Source organism: Falco rusticolus, chromosome 4 (genome assembly GCF_015220075.1).
Source record: "Falco rusticolus isolate bFalRus1 chromosome 4, bFalRus1.pri, whole genome shotgun sequence".
NCBI classification, from domain to species: domain Eukaryota; kingdom Metazoa; phylum Chordata; class Aves; order Falconiformes; family Falconidae; genus Falco; species Falco rusticolus.
In genome coordinates, this window is record NC_051190.1 from 19,745,413 (window position 1) to 19,768,125 (window position 22,713).

The 22,713-nt window shown below is 37.9% G+C and overlaps 1 protein-coding gene across 1 annotated transcript in view; it reads left to right on the plus strand.

Moving 5' to 3' along the window:
* PPP4R2 (protein phosphatase 4 regulatory subunit 2) overlaps positions 1–21,727 on the plus strand; it is a 32,755-nt gene extending 11,028 nt beyond the window's left edge. Inside the window, exons 3-9 of the mRNA XM_037384662.1 lie at positions 9,792–9,962; positions 14,900–14,993; positions 16,456–16,493; positions 16,930–17,004; positions 17,425–17,568; positions 18,135–18,403; positions 19,387–21,727. Of these exons, the coding sequence (XP_037240559.1) occupies positions 9,792–9,962; positions 14,900–14,993; positions 16,456–16,493; positions 16,930–17,004; positions 17,425–17,568; positions 18,135–18,403; positions 19,387–19,700 (1,105 nt within the window). The 3' untranslated portion in view covers positions 19,701–21,727. The remainder of the gene's footprint in view (positions 1–9,791; positions 9,963–14,899; positions 14,994–16,455; positions 16,494–16,929; positions 17,005–17,424; positions 17,569–18,134; positions 18,404–19,386) is intronic.
* The last annotated feature ends 986 nt before the right edge of the window (positions 21,728–22,713 follow it).

Here is a 22,713-nt window from a genome sequence, read left to right on the forward strand (position 1 = left end):
TATTACAGTTTCTGTGGTTCTGGAATGAGCTCCTCACGCTCACAAGAAGGCGGGCAAAGACTTAATTTAGGCTGACAAGAATCAGCGAGTGAAAATGGAAAAATACCTTCTGTGCTTGTGGGAAATACCAGTTTCTCCTCTTTTGAGCTCTTCAATATATTTTTAATTAAAGTGAAAGGTAACATGAGGTCAAATCCTACTGAAGATAAAATGTGAGAGCTTTTTAATTTTACATGAGTTATCAGGTGAAAGTGAACAGGATGCTCCCCCAGGAAGAGCACTTGCCAGCATGTTTTCCTAACAGGAGTATACAGCAAAACACACTGTTCCAGTAAATTTGCTGTGCTGTGTTGCCTAAAGTTTAAAATTTATTGCTCATTCAGAAACACCGATAAAGAATCTAGCACTTGCTTATGGTTTTAATTTAATGTGAAGTTGAAGGGTTTGTCTGCTTGCCAGAAGCATTTAAGAAACTAGTCTGCTTTGATGCATGGGGGATTTTACTGTGTAAATGTTGTCATTGTTTGAAATTTCCCTTTGTAATCTGCAGCGCGTGGATGTTGAAAGTAACAAGTGTGCAAAATGAGGACACTAATTGCATTGAAAATAGTGAGTATTAAAATAAAGCACAGGAAGTAGAAATAGGCTTAAAATTTCAAGAATATTTGAAGCAAGGGTGGAATGAAGTAAGGTGTGTTCTTTTTTCTGGTACAGAGCACAGCTGCTTAAAGGGATGGCTCTGCTTTCTACTAGTCACATCATACATCTTATTCTTCCTTATCTGGAGCATTAATTTTGTGGTTATATTAGTTATCTGCTTCACCTCCCTGTGTGTGGGATCACAGGGGTGTGTGGGAGCAGCAGAGCAGGCTTGCCTCTTTTGGTGTAGACCAGGTACAAGGTGAAGCACCTGGTGGGACAGCACCCTCCTCCTCTGCACTGTGATGAAATCCCTGCTGAGCTACAGCATAGCTCATTTCCCCGTTAATGAGAGTTCAGTGTTGCCAGCGTTCAGCCCCAGACTTTCTCAGAAAAAAACGAAAGCCATTTCTCTACCATTGAGCACTCCTCATTAGGAAGCAGTCTTTATTATTTGTATAATAAATAACGAAATGGTGAGTCCTGTACAAAACCGAAAATGTCAAATGGCAATGGGTTTGGTTTTTTTTTTTGTACAGAAATGCTGTTGACTGTTTTACAGGTGGTTCTTAACAAGTTTTTTACCTTGTACAACCCCTTTTATGTGACTGTACTGCCAGGTATCCTTGTTTATGCCCAATCAATGCGTCTGAAATTGGAATGCGCTAAGTAGGGTGAAGATTAAAAAAAAAAACCCAAAACCAAACAACAACCAAAAAAATTTTGTAGACTCTATTTACTGCCTTTCCATCCCAAAGCACAGGGATAACTGAGGAAGGAGATGAGTGAGAAGAAAAGGGTGGCCTTGCTCTCTTTCCCTCCAGAGGACTGCAATCCATCTATTCCTCTGCACAGCCTTAGCTGTCGATTCTGCTGGAGAGGACCTCTTCGATGCATGCTCTGGTTGCTGTGCTGCTGTCGCAGTGGGGCCCTCAGTCCTGGGCAGGCTTCTGACACAGGCTCCCAGGTGCTGCCCTTTCCGTAGCCTGGGGGAATGGAACTGCCCTGGGGCTTCTTGTACCTAGGGACAAGTGCTGTGCATTCTCGTGGCAGAGGTGGGCCTTTGGTTTGAGAAGTGGCGTGTTCTGTCTAGTCCACAATATGCCTGTTTGGGTGTGCATCTCGCATCAAGGCTGCAGAAGAGCATGATGGAAAGTTTGCCGCCTTGCACGGGGCTTTGAATTGGGCATTTGATTGCTGGGCACACTTCGTTTTCTGTGCCTTTTGACTTTTCAGGTAGTTCTGGGGATCCCATTGATAGACCAGAATAGAAAAGGAATTAACTTGTTATGAATGAATCCATGTTGCTTCTGACAGCCTGGGGAAATTACTGTGTCTAAGAGTGTATCTCCACGAGTGCTAGAGCAAGGCATAAAAGAGAAGAAATGGTTATTAAAGTTGGCAACTTGTTTCACTTTAAAACACCTGTTCCCTACTAGGAAGTCTCTGTGGGAGTGTAATCTAAGCCAACAATAATTGGGGGAAAGGGGGAGCTAATATAAGCGATTCTGTCTCTTGTTACACCTTAATCGAATCCCTCGGAGATTGTCCTCTGGTTCTGTACTCCTGTGTTCTGAGGACTTTGCCCTAAAATTGGTTTAGCGGAATGTTAGGTGCTTGCATCCTAAACATGCTATTTTGTACTTTTTTTTTTTTGTTTGTTTTTGCTTGTCAGAGTAGAGAAGAGTGGAGAGGGAAGCGGTCCGTTTTTTTCACCAAGTTCTGATGCTTCTTTTATGGCCTGTTCAGTGAACTGAATCAATAGATCTACTCTGTTTTCCTTTTCATTTTATGTTCTCTGTGGTATAGAGCATCTCTCCAAAACAGATGGCATCCTCTTAAAATTTAAACCAAGTAATTTTGTAATGAACTTAAACACTGTGAAATCTGAAGACAGACATCCCGCTAGGACTCCTGGGACTCTTCATGTTTTAAGTACATAGCTAGGTCTTGAGAAGCTTAACATCCCTGCAATATAATGTTTTTCTTAATTAAACCTGTAATCTGTGAAGCAATTCCAGAAAGATTTAAGAAATAATTGCAGTACCTTAATTTCAGGAGGTAGCCTTATTTTGGGCACTCTGAATACTTTCTCTTGTTCTTCAGTTAATTTTAGGTTTTGTCCTGCTTACCTTCCATGTCTTTTATTGAAGTTTGAGACTTAAAATCCTGTAGAGTTTGTCTAAACTGTATAGTTAAGTGTTAAGTTTCATATTTTAATACAGTTGCTAAAAAGGAGCTAGATAACTTGCCCTAATTAATTGTCTTTTTCACCTGTGGAGACTTGTGGTCCAGTTGACATTTGATGTCCAGGTTGGGTAGTAATAATGTTGGGGATCCCTGTGTTGTAGTAAAGGCTTCCAGTGTAGTACTAAATATGTGAGAGAGAATTGTATCACATATTCAACATGGATCATTTTTCTTAAAAATAGTAGGGGAAGCACGGTGTGTGTATGAAGGAGGTCGGAATATTGGTATTACAAATTTTCTCCTTGCCTTGTTCTAGTTCTCTGACAGTTAATGTTTTTCTGTTCTCCAGATTGCAAGACTTCCCTCTTCATTTCAGGTTCTTGAGTTGCCTTTCATTATTCTGTTACTTTTAATTCTGTTTTTTAATGTTTGTCAAATCTTGCCCAAACAACTTTGTTAAACGTTTCTAGCGTTTCTCTTTTTTTTTTGGTGAAATTTTGGGTCTCCCAAAGTGAATATACCGGGTGGCAAAAGACTCTATACAAAACCTTGTCCAGTGGTTGGAAGAAAATGCCAGTTAGTTCTCTGACATTCAGAAACCATCTTGATAGTGCAAGCTATTGACAGAAGGTTCTCTCTTACAATAAGCAGTGTGGTAAGGGAGAAAGTTGCTTTCTCACATTTGTCAGTACAAACATTTTGAGTAAGCAGGAGGTAAGGGAATGGGGGGAAGTCTTTTGTACTCTGGGAGTGATAGGATTAGATTGTTTCCATATAGAATGCAATTTTGTTTTTGATGTGCGTGTTGGGAAAGATGAGTTCTGTGCCAATTGTATTAGGAGAGAAGCAGTCGTAGCTTGCAAGCAACTTTGTGGTAGTAATTATTTTAAATCAAAGCGTAGCATCAGATTACTTGAACTGCTTTCTAAGGTGACCTCTGTCCTGTGTTGAAGAGTGCTGTTTATCAACTAGAATTGGTGGATTGCTAAACTTGGTTAATGTTGCTTGGCAAACTTTGATCTGTAGTAACGGATTAGTTCCAACAGAAAATCATGTAGTTCAAGTACAGGTGTGAATTAGTTTACTTCTGTTAGAGAACAAAGTTACTGAAGATTGTGTTCTTCCTTGTTTCAGCTCTGGTAATGCTAGGTTATGTCCCTTGTCTCAATTAATCTTTGTTTTAATTCTTCCTTCCCTGTGCAATGGAGATTTTTGCTGCCTCATCAACTTTGAGTGAATAAGTACATTGTTGTAGTACTGTTGTGACTGTAGAGTTTTCTTGCTCGCCTTTGTATCTTTCTTCATAGGGCTTTCTTGTTTTCACTTAGTAATTCTGACCCTGTCCTGGGGTTTTGTGTATTTGTATGGGGGATTAATTTTTTTTATTGGTGTTTTCTTGCTTAGCCTGTTACTTAGTCTCTGCTTGCTCATTCTGTGTCTTATGTCTTTCCCCCACCTTTTTTTTTTTTTTTTAGCCTTTTCTCATGCTGCCTCTCTAATTAGATGTAAATATTCTCAAAACTTGCTTACGTTTCTCATGTTACTGGCTGTTTGGTCAGGTGCTGTCTGCTTTTCTGTTTAACTCTGTAAAACACAACTGAGTATTTTCAAACACTGAGGTCTCTTCCATCCATGTTTCTCTGTTACATTTCTAATTCAAGGTCAGGGACAGCATTCTGGTACAATATTATGCTGTTAAACATCTTTCTATACCTTAAAGCACAATTATCAGCATATATTAAATCTAGGATATAAGTACATGATACAAAGTAATGTACAAAGACTGAACTGTTTGACCCTGTTGGCTTCCATGCTTTCATCTGTCAAAGGTTTTTTGTTTTTTTTTTTTAAAGTAAATTGTTAAACTGTTAACATACACATTGGTACTGGGAGAGGTTGAGGTGTGTGGTTCTGCTATGACATATGTATCTTTACAAGCTGTAGTGCTGAAGCATGCTATGGTTGCTCCTTTTTAGCCAGTCATTACTGCCTCTGAGTTTTCCCTTGCTGGCTGCTTTCCCCTGCCCCTAAATCAGTTTCTTTGTCTAATTTTCTGTATATTAGAGCAAAACCTTTTAGGCTGATATAATTGAAACATGGTGGATGAGCTGGTGGAAGTAGAGGGCAAAAAGGCCAGCTGATGATGGTTTGGAGTATCTGTTAAACTACAGGCTCATTAGCGCAGGGGAGCTGTCTCTGTACAGGTATATTTACACAGGTTGACCCGGATACTGTAGTGAGACATGCTTTAGATATATATAAAATGTATATAATTTTGGAGTTGTCATTCTCTAGAACAAAAAGTACGCTGAACCAAAACATTTTAGGATTAGCTAATGTTTGAAGTACTCTTTTTGAAGATATTTTTATAGATTGTACTATGTTTGCAGGAATTTTTTTTCTTTGAGTGGCTATTAAAGAGCGCTCAAAGTTGCTGGTACAAATTCACAAGTTAGTGTAGCGGCCAGGAAAAGCATGTTTGGAGGACATAACATGCATTTAGAAAAGGCTGATCATGTACAATGTGGAGTGGGAAGAGCAAGTATTTATAAACAGGCCTGCTCAGAAGAAAGCATGAATAGTATTTTCTCCATGGAATTTCTTCAATTTAGTTTCTTTGCAGAGCTTAAAGTGTTTGTCAGTTATTATCTAGTGTGTAAAAACTTAATGAGCTTGTACATAAAGCTGTGTAGAAGAGTTTTCTTTTGCTTCATTTAGGCTCTTGGCTTAACTACAGAAGGTATTGACTAAACTTCGCTCTTTTTCACTATCTCCCATTTTGTAACTAAGCAGCTAATAAAGGGCTTGCATCCTAATGCTAGTTTGTTCTTGGGGAGCTTGTGATACATGTAGATACATGTTTTCATTTCTGGAAAACAGGTATTTGCCATTTGTTTATCTTTTCTCACTACTACTGTTTGGCTTTTGAAGCGACCATTCTTTCAGTGCATGTTGGTAACTTAAAATTTCTGAACGGTGGATATTGTTTGCTTTGATAATTAGGAGAAAATGCCATTTTTAATCTGTTTATGAACTAATTGGTTTTCTCTATAGATTTGCAAGTGAGTTTGAAGCTGATACAGACTTCTTTCTACATGTCATTTTCATAGACTGGTAAAACAGGAAAGGTAACTTTCCTCTTTTGACACTCACTTTTGATCACTTCCACTGAAGTTAATGAAAACTAAGAAAATCTTACTGTCCTTGCAGGAAAGAATTTTTTTTTTTTTTTGGCAGAAGTGAGTTCATTATATTAATGATTTCTTCTTTGAAATACACAGCCAGAATATTTTCAGTTTTGTAGATTGCTTTGAGTGCAATCTTTTATAAACAGTTTAAAAAGTGTTCAGAATTTGCAGTATATTTTCACACATGTAGAGAAGTTTCTCTAACAAATACACATAATTAAGGTTGCTAGAAGTAAAATTATTTTTATATAAATCCTTTATTAGTCCACCTTGTGTATTATTTTTGGTTTCAGAGGACTTGTTCAGAAGTAGCTTAAACTGGAGGCATAGTACACAGCTGGCTAGGAGGTAGACTGTCAGCGTCTGATTACAGGGTGGTGGATGCTGCTGCTGAAGAGACTGGCTTTGAGGGAAAAGGAGGCAACTGCAGTTCTGGATGAAAGCAGAAAGAGCAGAAACTAGCATTCCAGAGCTCTCCCCCTTGCTTTTGAAGCATTTTCCTTCTCCTATAGGAATAGTGTGTAGGTCTGCTCCCTTCCTAGCATCCTGGTAGGCACAGGATGTAAGTAGATGAAGTAAGAAAGAGGGGAAGAGGGACTGCTGCTTATGAGGTTGGTAGGAAGAGCAGGAAGAAGGTAACTGAAGGATGGATGGTCTGCAGAAGCTAGAATTCTTCATCTTGGGGTAATGATAGAAGCGTCGGGCCTAAAAGAAACAAGTGACGTGAGTTGTAGCTGCCAGAAACCTTCCTCCTCCTTCCTGCCTTCCAGGAATCCACTGTGGTGCTACTGCAGGACTGAATTTTGCTTACACAGTTGAAGAGTTGGGAACTGACTCAGTCTTTTGTGGTGCAAAAAAAAAAATATTTGCTGTTGAGTGGCTGGAGTTCCCATGTAACTTACTGGTAGCAGGATGAAACTGTTTATCAGAAACCAGTTACATAGATTGCAAGTGCTTAAAGACCATTGTCTAAATGGTAGCATGTTTTAATGTTTAAATTACAACACTGAGATCAGGAGATAATGTTTGAGAGGCACAAGACATCTCTGACTTCGAAGCAGTTGTTTACGGTAGATACTGCAGTTACATCTAGTTGCAGAAGCAAAGTTGTTTTTAACTTGCTTTCAACCTGTTAGCTTTCATGCTGCTAGTACTGCAGCCACAGCAGCAGAGAATTTTGCAATGTTGAAAAAAACCTACTTGAGAAACAGAAAAAATGCCTAAATGGCAAGCCTGTCCTGAGCTCCTGCTGCTGTGGTTACACTGCTTTTAGCAACAGCTTGTTTAGTTTATTTGGTGCTGGTGTTGCTGTATCTGTGTTATCTGTAGTCAGGCTTGTGTTTACCCTTAAACTCTGCTTCTGTTTGTAGGCTGGACTGTGTCACCTGCTTGGCAGTCATTTATCAAGTGTTTTGAAATACAGGGTGAAAGATGCTTTTTATGTCAGTAGTGCAGTGTATTGCAGATGCAAGTTCCTAGCCTTTTTATAACAGAAGAAATACTAACGAAAAATAATATGGTTTAAGTGTCAGTTTTCTGGACTTCTATATAGGGGCCAAATGTTACATTGTTTTCTGTAGCTTCAGCATTGTAAAGAGGAGCTGGTAGGTACTGCTTTCAGGCAGTATATTGCCATTTTAAACTTTGTATGTTGCTTTATTTCAGCAACACAGCACTGGTTTAATAGTCTACGAAAAGATAAGTGTTAATATTTAGCAAGAAGTAAATAACAATGAAAACAAAAGAACAGCTCAAGTTCTAAAGTGTGGAAAATATTAAATGGGGTTGTCAAAGAATGTTTAGAATAATAGTGGAATCCCCTGTCATGAGGCAAGGAAAGCTCTTGGGATGCTCTGTAGGGAGTAATCCTATTCTGGCATGGGGCTATTTACTGGGTCTTTTCTGTTTGTGTCTTGTGATGTGCTTATGTGTTAAATCTGTGACCTGTTCTGAAAGCTTTGGTCTCATGGTGGTAGCGCTGCAGAGTTGGATAGCTTTTTAATTTAACTTTTATAGTAGTAATGCCTAACATTGTACATTTGAAACATTATAGTGTTCTGCTTTGGCTGTATAATGCTAATTGGAGCAATAATCCAGTGAAGACTCAATGACACTGTTCAGTCTATCTATGCCATTCCCTTTTGGAACCTTGTTTCTTCTTTCTTTCTATTTTTGTTTCTGGTTTTGTTATTATTATTCACCAAGTCCTGCATTCTGCTCTGTTGTGAGGAGCCTAATGCTTTCCTGTGAAGGAGAAGGGAGGTTTGCTTTCCTCTTTGGATTTCCCCCCATTCTTGCCAATTTATCACTCCTAATAAGATGGGGTTTTGTATTTGAATTTCTATAAATAAGCTTGAGCTGGTTTTCCCCTTTTACATCTTGTAATTATTTTCTTAACACCAAGGACAAAACTAAGGCAAAGATAACATGGCACTGTGTTTCTGGTGGAAGCGGGCTCATATGGCTTCGTTGGCTTGTGGTTTCATATTTGGTAGTATTGGTGCTCAGGAATAGCATGTGGGATACAACTCCTGCTGCTGTGAGCTACCTGCAGTGACTCCCCAGATGACGTTTGTATCAGCCTGACAGAAGGTCAGGTGTTACATGGGGTTGAAAATAGTCAGGGGCTGTTCAAACTAGCACTGCTACCAAGCACAGCCTGCAGAAATACAACTTGTGGCTAAATAGCATTTCATTCAGCAGGAGCTGAAGGGCTGTCCAGGGGTTTCGATTTTATGTTTGTTTGATTTGAGCCCGTTAATTCCAGATTACCTATGTTATAGATAAATGTCAAAGATAATTTTCTCTATTGCTGGTTTGTTATTCTTCCTGTTTCTTCTTTTTATTTGCTAGCATCTCCATCTTGTAGCTGTGAAAGCTCCTGTGCCAACGTTAATAGAATAAAATTGATAGTAACTGAACTAAATCGATTGCTTTCAAGTGGCTCCTTATTCTGCTAAGAAATGCACTAGCCAGGGGAGGCGCAGAGCTACTACTGTGACTGCTGCCTGGGGTGATTGGTGTAAAAGGGCTTTCTCAGCAGTTTCCCACCTTGTGTGTTGTATGCAGTGAAAGACCTGTTTTCTTGAAAGCATCAGTATGAAGAATTCCATAAATGATAAAGCTTTTAAGTTGTAAGGCAAGAAGGTTGTTTGAAAAGATCTTAACACATTACTTACTGTTGTGGGAATATTTTTCAGGAGTCAAAGTTGTTTTGCTCAAATACTCATCATTGGGTTTTATCAGTGATACAAAATGTATTTGTTTTTCTGAGAAAAAGAGGTATTATTAAATGCTTTTAAGGTGTGTGGATACTGAGCAGTTAGTTTCAAAGTCTTACTGAAATGCTTTTTGTAATGGAAACAGGTAATGCTGTGTACAATTGCTGTATGATTTCCAGACTTGAAACACATTTTCTTCTTTTTATTTTTTCCCTGCTTCTCTTGTGAGCTCAGTGAAAAGTTCAGGTGGCGTGTAGGCTCCCTGGTAAATTGTATAGAATGCGTGCATGTTTCGCATTTAGGTTAGAATTGTAATTAAGGAAATGGCTTACCCTGTTGTTAATGGCAATTGACTTGTGTAATACTGTTTTACTGTAATTTTTTTAAATTATTGCCATGTTTTAAGTTCAGGAAAAAAAATACTGCATTACTTGCCTCATTTATCTTAGGGCTGGCAAGCCAGCATGAATGTTGTTTCGCAAACACGAAGTTATGCTGTTTTCTATGGTTTTAGGGCTGACTTGCATATGTCTTCATTCTTGTGTTTTAGCAGGGTTCAGTGGTCTCAGTTTAAAGGCTATTTTATTTTCAAACTGGAGAAAGTAATGGATGATTTCAGAACCTCAGCTCCTGAACCAAGAGGGCCCCCCAATCCAAATGTGGAATATATTCCCTTTGAAGAGATGAAAGAAAGAATCCTGAAAATTGTCACTGGATTTAATGGGTATGTATTGTTTTTTCTCTGAAATCAGGATAACAAAAATACTTTCTCAAATTTTAACTTAGTATTTTGTCCTCTCTATCTGTGACTGTTCATTTTGCTTCCTGAAATAGAAAAGCAGAAGCAAATGCATACCTTGGAAATACTCTCTACAGTAGTTTCAGAACTTTAACTTCATTATTCTGTCTTTGAATGAGAATTATGACATCCTGTGACATGTCAGGCACTTCAGTTTTTTCAATATGTATTTAGTTTTTAAGTAATACAGTTCAATGAAGCATGGCATTACAATCTGCATTTAGCAGGTGAAATAGTAAAGTCAGATTTCTTTTGGTGTATTTTGAAATGCCTAACTGAAAGAAGTCTTTTGGTGTTTAGTTCTTAATTGCTTTGGGGGCAGTTCAGTAGCTTTTTGGGAAGTAATGCCGTGATAAACATGGTGTGACTAGGAGGCAAGGTGTTCCTGGGTTTGAATTGTTAAATTGGGCCGGATTCAAGTTCATAGTTCCAGTGTTATTACTATTGAGACTTGGGGTATTCGATCTGTTGCTGACAGTGTCTTAGACTAAAGTGTATGCCCTTTGCTGGATTTGTAATTGTGGAAGTTTTGTTTCCTTTAAAATAAAGCTCCTGACACTTTTGTTGGTCTTCCGTTGGGTGTGCCTTTCTTATTAGCTCATATAGTATTTTTCTTGTTTTTAAACTAGATTACATACCGTAAGCTGAGTCATCCTGCCTGTGGGTCTCAATGCTTGCTTGAGAGACTTTCAGCATTTTTCTCAGTTGTCAATAATGGGCATACTGCAAAGCTTACCTCCTTGTTTTTTCAGATTTACAGGTGCTACTAACACATTCTTAGTATCATATTTTGATGCTAGATTAATAATTTTTATTGTCATTGTTCCATACTGCTTAATCTATTTGCAGTTTAAATCTCTCTCATAAGTCAGGTTTCACTTCCTCCCCCACTCGCCACAATTCCTCTTATGTAGGATACTTCTAAGAATGTGAAATTCAGCTTGTTCTCAGCTTCCCAGTATTTATATTGGGCTACTTCACTAAGGGAGTTTAAAAACAAACCTATCCTTTATGCCCAAGTCTGCCTGTCTCCTGCCTCCCCCAGCTTTTTGTTAATGCTTCACTGCCCACAAAATTTGTAACTTGCTCACACAGAGACAGCTCATGAATGGGCTGCTGTTACCTTCTGTTGTACCGAAGTGTACTGAACAAACCCATGGGTGACCCAAGTTGGGAGGTTACTCTGTGGCCAGGCTATTTTCATCTATTGCTGTAACACTTCAGAGTGCTCAACTTCCTCATACTTCCAAGTGAACCACCCAGTTTTTGAGGAAGCAAACTGCATGCGTTAGTTACCTTAAAGTAATACATCAGGATGTTTCAGAATCTAGGACTGTAGAAGAGTTTATTTAATACATCCTACAATCCCTACAGAGATGATACGGTTGTGAAAGCTGAAACGTGTGGAGGTGGTCCAAAAAGTAAACAACAGCAGGTTTTATTTCGTGCAATTGGGTATATTAAGGCTTCTTATTTAGAGTTGTAGATGTCAGTGTGACTTCATTAATAGGATGTTTTTACTGGTGTTTGCTCAAAAGAGTGAGGGAAAGAGTTCATGAAAACTAGCTCATTTTTTTAAACTTAAAAGTCAAAGTAACGAATTAAGAATGACCTCTGTTCTGGGATCTGTATAGATGATGTGCCTTTTAATGAAAGCACAACTGGCTGTTTTAATGTTATGTATCTTACTTGCACGTTGCAGAGCCAGATTCCATGCTGTACGCTAGAATTGCTTTGGAGTAGGGACTTTCTAAAAGACTTTCTATTTTCTTTATACTTGCTAGTGAAGCAGAAAGTTCCAAGGTAAGTTACTGGGAATGTCTGATGACAGGAGTCTTGACAGCATGAATAAACTAAACATAATCATCATCCAGATTTCCATTCATGCGTATTGTTTTGCCATAATTTAATATAGCTTTTATATGCAACTTTCCCATATCCTTCTTGAATCCTGTCCATATGATGAATTTTTAGTTTGTAATTCTTTCTGAACTGTAGTGCTAGGAAGTGCAGTTTTGAGTGTGTTTGTATAGAATTTTAAGTGGTTAGGTTAAGTAGGCAGATTAGGACTATTCATGCAGCTCATGTACTGAACTAATTAAATTTCTAAGCATATAAGATCTATTCTCATACTGCTCACAAAGTTTTACATTGGTGTTCATGTATAGATTTACACCAATTCAAAGTACTTCGATTTTAAAATCGCATTGTTAGACTATTTTAAAATAATAGTTTTATGGAAAGGAATTTGTAGGGTGCAGTGAACTTCGGGTTTTGTCAAGTAAAAACACTTGCAAATGTTGAACGGATTACATGCAAAGGGTGATAGTGTGACACTTGGTGCCATCTGCTGCTCAGTAAATGAAGTTTACTGTGGAAAATTTTGGAGGGAAATGGGCTAGGTTTGCTTTTTGTTTGAGCCTCATAGCTGAAAGTCAAATAGGAAGACAGCTTGTACTTCTGGAGCTAGTTGCAGGCTACACACTTTGAGTGTACTGATTTCCCAAGTACTAGAACAGTGTTGATGTCACAAGTACTTCATGTATTAGTATTCCAGGTGTGCAGTTAGGTACAGCTGAATACAAAGTAGCCAGACAGTGATTCTCCAGCACGTTTTACAGATCTGGCTGATGAAAAATAATTTACATTCTGCCTGTTTTTGTTTCTGAGAAATAAATTGGTTTTGAATGTACAGTCTATTAAAAAATTACAAAGTCTCTTTAATTATGCACTTTTCAACCCAAAACCAAAATGGCCATCAATGGGGGAAACAGCAGGTACAATTAGTACTGTACCTATGTGGAAAAGTTAATGGGTCAAGTAAATTCTTTGTGAGTTAGGGCTGGAAATCTCATTAAAAGAGGGCACTACACAGGAGCTGAACATCATGAAGAATTTGGGTGTCATGAAAGATTACAGATTGACCAAAACCTGCTGAATAGCAGCACTATGTGATTGATATGAAGGAAGCTTTAGGGAAATTAAGCTGGACAGTGGTGCCATCATTATTAAGACTCTATGTGTAATAAAAGAATTTAAGGAAAACTTGTTCCTGTTTGTGCTGGTTTTGTACTTAGCAAATTTGGGGATGGGGGAGGAGATGCTTCTGGGTCAAAATAGGGAGGTGAAATGTATTTTGCCTGGATACTGAGTCACTCTCTCCCTGCCGTTTTACTTGCTTTTGAGCAATAACATGTGAAAACAAATCTCTTAGAAATACCATCATCTTAAAGTGTTACTTTTTGCAAGTGTTTAATATATTAAATACTTCATCAGCTGTATTATAACTCTGCACAGCTGATTGATGGAGATCAACTTCACAATCTTTTTGTTCTTAGAAGTCAAGTAAATATAAGTTGGAGTGGTGTAATTCAGGGTGAATAGCAAGGGAAGGCATTAACTAGCAGGGTAAATGTGATAAATCTGTGTGTGGTTTTTTTTTTTTTTTTATAAGGTAGCTGTGTTGGAACTAGGGCCAAGGGTGGCTGCATTGTGGCCTACCTCTGTGCAGTTCTCCAGTTGAGGATTATAACTTCCTCTATAACATAATATACAGTCAGTTCTGAAAAATGTAATTAAATTGTTTCTGCTTGGTCACTCTTTCTGATTACTGCTTGCTTTTAGTTGAAGTGTCATGTAGTATGAGTCATCATAGCTATGCTGACCTGCGCACTGAAACAGTGGCAGATCTGTGCATCTTAGATGTGGCTTTTAGCAATGAACTGAGCTTGAGATAGATACTGTATTAACTGCTGAAATAGGCTGATGATACTGTGTACAGAGTTCCTCAGAAAATAATAGAAGTTGAATTTTATCAAGATTTACAGTATAGGCATATGGGCACCACACATGCATGTAAGTGTGTATTGATGTCGCTGTGGAAGATCCCTTTCAGCCCAGCCATTCTATGATTTTATGATATGATTTTGGTTTATCAGTTGTATTTCCAGTCAAGAAATGGCCTTAAGTATTGTATCAAATACTCTTCTTGGATGAATTTTTGATGTGTTTATGTGGTTTCAACTTCAAATAGTTAACTTTAAAAATGCATGATTCTTTATTACCTTTTGAAGTGACTTTGCAGTAATTTTACTGTTTGTCAGAAGTTTGTTAAAATGTGTCACTGAATTTGCACGAAAGTGTGACATCTCAGGTAACTGGTAAATGTATGTAAAGCATTGCTTGTCTGAAAGGTCAGTTTCTCATTAAGCAGGGATGAAACTGAGTGTAGAATGTCAGAAAACATGTGTGAATGTGGTGCTTATGGATTCATGTATCTTCCTCTGAATTTTAATTATTTTTACTGAGCTGTTCCTTGATAGCTAAGTATACTGTCCAGTTGTGGCAAAATAGAGGTATTTGTAACACCTGAAATGTAATGGCTCTACTATTTCCAACATTTAATGCTTTTTCTGTAAATGTATTTTGTAAAACGGGAAATAAACCGCAAGTTGAATTTTTTTTTAGCTGTAGTGTGTATGACTCAGACTTGCTCTAAATCACTTACCATCTCTGTTCTATGTTATTTGAATAATAAATACATTACTAAACTATTTTGCTGTTGATCTGATTTCCTATTTATTGTTTTAATTGTTTGAGTTGTGAGATGATGTATTTAGGATTCTACTTCAAGTATTTTGTGGCGGTGAGCACAAAAGATAGTGATTTTGTTACTTCAGTGTATGAGATGTGGGGGAAAATAAGGGCTTGAGTTACTACCCTATATTGCTGATGATAACAAATTTCAGTACTGTTTTCTTTCTGCCTTCTCGATAAGGGGGAGAAACCAATAAAGTTGTTGCTTCCTAACAGTCATACCAATTAAAATAAAATTAAATTGTCATATATCTATTTCATTGCAGCATCCCCTTCACTATTCAGCGACTCTGTGAGTTGCTGACAGATCCTAGGAGGAATTACACAGGAACAGACAAATTTCTAAGAGGTGTGGAAAAGGTATGTATTTTTCCGAGCGAGAACATGGCTAAACAGTCACAACTACCACTTAAATAACCTCTGAATTACTCCCAGAGGTCTGATGGTTTCGTTGTGGCTCATAGCCATAGTATAGCTAATAGCTACTCTAAGCATATGAATTTGTTTCATGCCTTTTAATATCAAAAAGCAATTTTAAAATAACCTAAGACACAAGAATAAATCTCAGGGCTGTAACTGTTGTGTTTCCTAATTACTGTGCAGTACTGAAACTGTAGTTTGTGGATGGTCTAATGTCACTATGTAGATTGAATCCAAGCTAGAAGTAAATAATCAGTTGAAATAATTTGATTTTTTTTAGCCAGGTATGTCATTCCATGTTTGGCTTCAGATAAGATCCCGTAGGTGAAGGGAGGGCCCTTCCCCCGGCCCCACCCCCCCCCACCCCCGCCAGTGTCTTTTATTTCAGTATTTGAATAATTCTGGGTAGAGGACTGTGCTTTTGTAAAAGCATACAAATGTCATTTAATGATATTTTACAGCTTATGTCAGAATATGGGATCTTTCAAAAACAGATAAGACTATCAAGATGTAGTTCCACGTAGGATTTTCTTGATGGCAAAATTGGCTGGAGGTTCCTATTTAGACAGTTTGGTGGAAGAAAGGTTAACTTGTAAACAGATTGGTTTTCACTGCTGTAGCAGATGCAGTCAGGTGTATTCTTGCAAATTAAGGTAGGAATAAAATGGACAGAGGGATTTCACAATGCCATTTCTTAGCCAACAATGAGACCTGTGAAACCACAGCTCAGGTTTTATGGAGAGCCCTCCCTCAAGTTCATCTGGGTTAATTGAGCTGGCACTCTGTTAAAAGCCCCCCTGTATAATTGGGCTGAGTATTGATTTGAAGAGAGAAACTGAATTTTTAAGCTAGGTTTCTAGTTGTTAAAACTGATGTAGTTTGCTATGGGATTGAAGAGGGAGAGGTAGCTAAGCAAAATGTGCTGAATTAATTAATGTTTCTGCCCCTTGTTCATGTGGGTCAAAAATAATTTAATATTTGAAATACAGCTGTGCCAAAAATGTTTAATAATGCTTGTACACTTTCAGTTGCAGGGCTCGTGTACAAATAGAGCTTTCTTAAGCATTTGAGAAGTTTTTCAGCATTTCTGAGTACTTTGCTTTCCAGAGATATTTTGGTTAGAAATCAGAAACATTTGGGCCTGAGGCTTAATGTGCTGGTCTTGTCATGACAGTAACCCACTTAAGAAAATACTGATATTTTGTTATAATTAATGGCCTGACTTTGTAAAGAGGGAGCAGAGATACTTCTTCTCTATCTGTCATGCGTTTGTAGTGTTCCACCCAATTTTCTGTAGAGATACTTTAACAGATACAACCACAATCCTGTAATTCTAATTTTTGGGATTTTGTCAAGAGCTGAAGCTTCTGTTTCTGAGCTCTTAATATGTTGTTTATTACAGAATGTCATGGTTGTCAGCTGTGTATATCCATCTTCAGAGTAAGTATCACCTTTGTTTTCTTGAAACTTCACATTTCTGTTAGTAGAGGGGAGATTGTGTGCGTGTGTGTCTGTTATTCCTGCAGAGTTCAGGTTTCCCTTATCAATAGCTAGGTCAATACTAGTGGTAGTCTGCAAGTGTTACAGGTAACAGTTTGGAAATGAACACACTGCTTTGGAATCAGATATGTGGTACAGTTGAGTATTATCTCTGAACGCTAAGCCGTTACTTTGTACCATAGCTGCTGGTGGAAAAAAATGGATACCCCTCGATAACAGGTGTGCTGTAAATTCATATTGTAGCCTGTTTCCCTAGTGTAATATATGTCACTCCTCGAGGACAGGCACTGGGGGCCTATTTAAGTTGCGGGGAGGGATTCTGTGTAAACAAGCTTACAGTAAAGTTCCTTTATTCATAACATTGTTTTTTTGTTAGGAAAAATAATTCCAATAGTTTAAATCGGATGAATGGTGTTATGTTCCCAGGAAATTCACCAGGGTACTCTGACAGGTAAGTTGAGTTTCGGGAGTTAACTTTTTCTGGATAAAAGCAAGGTAGCTCTGAAAATAGCTGCTTCAGATCGTGTATCATTACCTATCCTGGTACTAAATGGGTAGCCTTAAAATGGTGTGTGACATGGGATATTGGGGAAGGAAGGTAGAGGAGGCACAAATATATGCACTATGTACTCTGGGGTTTTTTGATCTTTTTGTAACCTCATTGTTCAGGATTTTTTTAATTCAGGTTTTTATCATAGTTTGCATGCTACAAACATGTAGGCAAGGATTTTTTTATTCAATATGAAACAGCAAATTACCTGATCTTCTTGTTCTGTTACCTTGTAGAACAAGGTTGTAGCCTTTTTCTGCCTATTAGTAACAAATTGCTTTACTAAAACGGTGGGTTAACTTTTTATTGTTATTTTTAAAGATCTAATGTAAATGGTCCTGGAACTCCCAGATCAGTAAATCGACCGAAGGTTTCTTTGTCAACTCCTATGACAACAAACGGTTTGCCAGACAGCACGGAACATAAAGAATCAAGCTTGCAGCAAACAGAAGACAAAAAACACAGGTTTGTGAGGAGTGATGTATTTTGAGGTTTATTATTCTCAGTTTTTTTCCCTTTACAGATATTTTTAAAACATAATGACTAAGGTGTGCAAAATTAAGTCTTAACGTACGAATATCTGCAGCAGGATTTGATAGGTGTATTTACTACTGTTTGGGCTGTCTAGCTAACTTCTTAGCTCAAGTTTCCACAGTTGCAGTAACACATCTTGTAAGCGTAGGGGATGTACAGTAAAAATGAAGAGCCAGCAAAGGAGTTCAGAAATCCACAGTTGCCATATTTGTGTCAGGATGTTAAGCTATAACCAGATACGATATTTCATAAACATTTGCCACCACTTCTGACAGTAGGACCTGTCTGTAATTTGGACCCACCAGAGTAGCCTGACCATGTTGTTTTCACTGACAATCAGGAGTGATGGCTTTGATGTTTTGTTATGCAATAAGTGAGTTCTACTGTTACATCTCATCTGGTAGAGCATTTAACTTCAAGTAGCTGCTACTTTAAGTGTGTCAAGATACAGAATGTTTTTCTTCAATAAAAACTACAGCTGCTTTTGTTGTTTATAGTGAATCACCAGCATCTGAATCGGAAGGTGCTCAGAGCAGCCCAGTAAAAAATAAGCATTCTGAAGATGATCCTGCAGAGGCAGAAGGACATGAGGTAAAAAGACTTAAATTTGACAAGGAAGGGGAAGCCAGAGATGCATCTAACCAAACTGCCTCCAGTGAAGTTTCTTTAGGCATGGGGGAAGAGTCAGAAACATCCTCTGCACCTCAGGATAAAGAAAAAGATGCTACTTGTGCCAGACAGCACTGTACAGAGGAAGAGGAGGAAGGTATTTCAGATTTTACTCTCTTTGCTCTGTGCCTTTTCCAAGGAGTTAAGATTTACTTTGCCGGAGGCCAATGCTGTTGGGATTATTGAATGTCTCCAGTTGTACTTAAAGATGAGCTGCTTGTTCATACTTGGGTTTTGCGTAATTTAGCAATTCTGTTATTGCTTCCTTCTTTTTAGTCCTACATTGCTATTCAAAAAAACATAAACTGGTACTTAAATTCTTCCTAGACTGTAAATTATGCAGGGGTGGTAATGATGTATCAAGAGTTTGAGAATCCCAGCTTTAGGGTATCACCAGATGTTCTTGTCTCTTCTCCAGAAGGTGGATATGTCATATCTACATTGACTGTCTTTGTTAATAATATAAATTACTGAAATGTGGATATAGTTATGTTCTTCCACTGAGGCTGAACAACAGTCTCTCTAGATCCTATTAGAACAGTGAAAATTGCCTCTCTCCAAGGCAGGCCCTGTACCTAATTAAAAAAAAAAAAATAGATCAGTCTCTTAACTGCAGTTATTTTTTACGTATTCTCCAAAGTTGCCTTTTAATACCAATTTTTTAGTGGCTTGGGTATTTGTAAAATGTTCCTCCAGATGATGGTGGATGTATACTTGAAACAGTAATGTTTGCAACATTTCCAAAAGACTGGTCCTGAAGGCAAATGAAGGCATGTGAGGAAGCAAGGAAAAGTTACTTTTTAGACTGTGTCTTTATCCACTGAAGCTTAATTAAGTGAAGCTACCTATTTAATAAAAATACTGGACTTTATGGTATATTAGGGTAGTTTGGCTGTCCTGATGGAGCTGGCTAATAAATGATTTATGAGTTGGGCCATCTTCTAATAAAATCGAGGGTTGTCAGTTTTTCCTGTTTTTGGCTGTGTTGGGAAGTATGGCTCAGCAGAGCTGGGAATTGATAGCAGGATTAAGATATGTTTAAAAAAAGTCTTAGTAATACTGTGCTTTCACTGTTTCTAGAGTCCTTCATGTCTCCCAGAAATGTTGGTCCAGACAGAAAAGATCAAGAAAAAGACACTGAATCCTCAACTGTGAATGAAGAGACCTCTGAGGAGAACAATCAGATGGAGGAGTCTGATCAGTCACAAGCAGAGAAGGATTTACACTCGGATGACAGTGAAATTAGTGGATCTGCCAGTAGTGGAGCCGACTGCAGTGAAACTGAAGAGTTAGGGTCCTATGCTAGTGAAACTCCAGAAATTTCATCAGAGACCCCTATGGAAAACAGTGACGAAGCCACAGAAGTTGCAGATGAACCTATGGAGCAAGACTAATTTAAATACTTAGATGCAGTATTTTCCATAAGGCTCTGGTTTTACACTGTATAAATAATTTTATGTAATAAAGTGGACCTTTAGTTTTACAAAAAGAAGCAGGTTGTAAAATAAACTTCTCCATGGATTGAACCTTGAAAGAGTTGTACATGATAAGAACTGTGAATACCAGCTCCTTCAGGTCCTGCTTACCGCTGAACTTTCGTTTGGTCAAATCAGTGGTTTGTGTATAGTTTTTTTTATTTAGAATAAAAGTTTTTAAACTGGAAGGTAATTATAATTTTGACAACTTTTTTGGAGATTACCACACCTAGTTGTATGTAAGCAAGAAAGCTTTTTGTCTTGTCTTTTTCTGACAGCTATAGCAGTTACTTCATATTTTGGTTACAGTTTCAACATTTGACATGTGAAATAATGGGGTTTCATGCTGTTTTCCAGATTTTTATTTGAATACACACTATGAAACCTTATGTTGTGTGTTTAAAATGTGTTACATTTCACACACACACATATATGTACGCATGCACACGTATGTGTACCCTCACTGTTCTAAGGGGGAAATGGTAAATTTTTCTGTTTCTATAAAAGACAAATGCAGCAAATACTTTTTTCTATAGGAAAAGACTGAGTTCACCTCTCAAGGCACTTTGTTTTGGAAAACAAAGCAAATGAAATCTGGCCCATATGAAACCCTGGAAATAGTAACATTGTTGAAAACACCAGAGTAAACACATTCCAAGAGAACTGTTCGGATTACAACTCTTTTGTATACCTCTGAGGTGCCTGAGTGAAAGGATTTCATTTATTTATGAGAAAATGTGCTTTATGTTGAGAACGTTGTAATCAAAACATTAGCTTAAACTTTTGTAGAGGAAATGTTTGAAAATGAGATAAGAAAATATCTTGGAAGAAATGAGCAGGTACTTTGCCTTTTTGAGTGCTTCTTGGAGCATTGTGAATATTGTAGAGAAGTCTCAAATTTATTCTAAGGTATGCAGATGGCATCGGTATGATCACACCACTGTATTGGAAGAATTACTACATGACCGTAGTTATGTACCCGAGCTAAACACCTGAAAGGTTTAGGGGTGCATAGAAATCACCATGATTTGTATAACATTTTGGAAGTGAACTGAATATTTTTGAACATGCTACTTTGACAGCCAGTGTTACATTTTTTCAAACCAGCTCAAAGCACAAACTACTGCTTTAAACTCTTGATATTTTCCAGTTCCCATATTTAAAGACATGCAAGCTGCAACCTCCCAGTCACAATTACTGGCTGCCAAATTTATACCTGTTTCTTCAACTGTACCTTTTTGATATTTAGAATTTTTAAATTTCTGTAAAGTAGATTTTTGTAGATTGTAATGAGTGCTCACTGCCATTGTGAAACGGTATATAATTGTATAATTTCTGTGTGTAAACTGAATGCTTGGGCTTTCAATACAGTATTCATATAAAGCAATAAATATTAATATTATGAAATATCGGAGTACATTTTTATCAGAATTGTCCCTCTTCGGTTTTAAGTTCTCATACCTGAAGTACAAAACTGACCTCTAAAATGCATGCTAATAGTTTCTCGTACTACATGGTATGCTTCATATTGTTTTGGGGAAATCTAGGTTTTGATTAATACCAGAATAATTTGGCTCAGTTGGAGTATTTATAAAGTTACTACTTGCTCATGTTACTTACCAAGTTCTAAGCAGACAGGATTCAGGGAGATGCTTGCCAAAAAAAATAATCTTATTGATAGAGATCCCCTTGCAGAAGGAAAATTGTACCTTGACTCATTTTCATTGTGCTTGAGGGTTGGATATGTATTATGAAATTAAAGAACTGAAGCAAAATGTTGAAATTAGGAAAGCTTAAAAATATAGTGACATCTTAACACTTCTTGGGTTTTTTTAAAATGTTTTGCCAATGAGAAAATTTTAAAATTTCTAAGTTTAGAGATTTCTGAAATTTTCTTTAGACTGTTTATTTGTGAAGATATTGTCAATAAACTTGTTCTTTAAGCACCTGTGACCTTTGGATATGTTTGTTTTGGCAGCGGTAGTGCTACTGTTGCAAGGACTTGCAGAAGAACTTTGAGGTATGGATTCATTTATATATCTGCACTATTTTTTTTTTGAAATGGCTAATGGAAATTGAAATCATGCTTTAACGTCACAGTGAGTGTCATAATACTAAACGTGCCTACATTTAAAGATTGCGTTTACTTTAAATGAGAGAAGATCCCCCATCCTGTGTTTTTTTTAAGGTGAATTAAAAAGAGCAAACCCAAAGTACTGCATTTCTAAGCAGCTGTGTCCTGTTGGTGGCCCTGCACACCCCCAGAGACACAGGCAGCTGCTTTTCTGAGTGCCTGGAGGTGTAGTGTTGAATCTGTCCTCGTACTTTTCTAAATCTGGATGCTTGAAATTCTGTGACTTACACCCCAGAGCACATTTCTGCATAGAGCCGCTCAGACGGAATCGGTTGTTTTGCTTGGATCCACGAAGGAAGGGGGTGGTTAAACCCCGGGAAACCTGCAGCACGTGCTTTGTAGTGCTCTTGGGTGTATTTCCTATTAAAAAATGCTGTTAACGTGGGGCCAGAATATAAATAGAAAATGTAATGGCATTCACCTTCCAGAGCACAAGGTGAAGGTCAGCCCTTAATTGTGCTCTTGGTACTTGAAAAAATAGTTAGAAAAGTTGCTTCCCTTGTAGGATCTGAGATGCTTTGTCAGCCTTGATTTTTTTTTTTTTTTTTTTTTTTTTTAAACCTTTGGAACTACTTTAATGCTTGCTGCAGGGGTGCCCTTCCAGCATGGCGTGTACTTGGGGTTATGGAGGCTTTGGCTGGGTGCTGCCCAGTGACCGCGGAGGAGCTTTGGCTGAGCTCCCAGTGCAAGGGGCACGCTGTAGGAAAGGTGTGCGTCCCCTTGTCTCGCAAACGGAGCTCAGAACAAGCAAAAGCCACCTCCCTGTAACACCTCCTCTCCTTTGTGCCCTTGCTACAG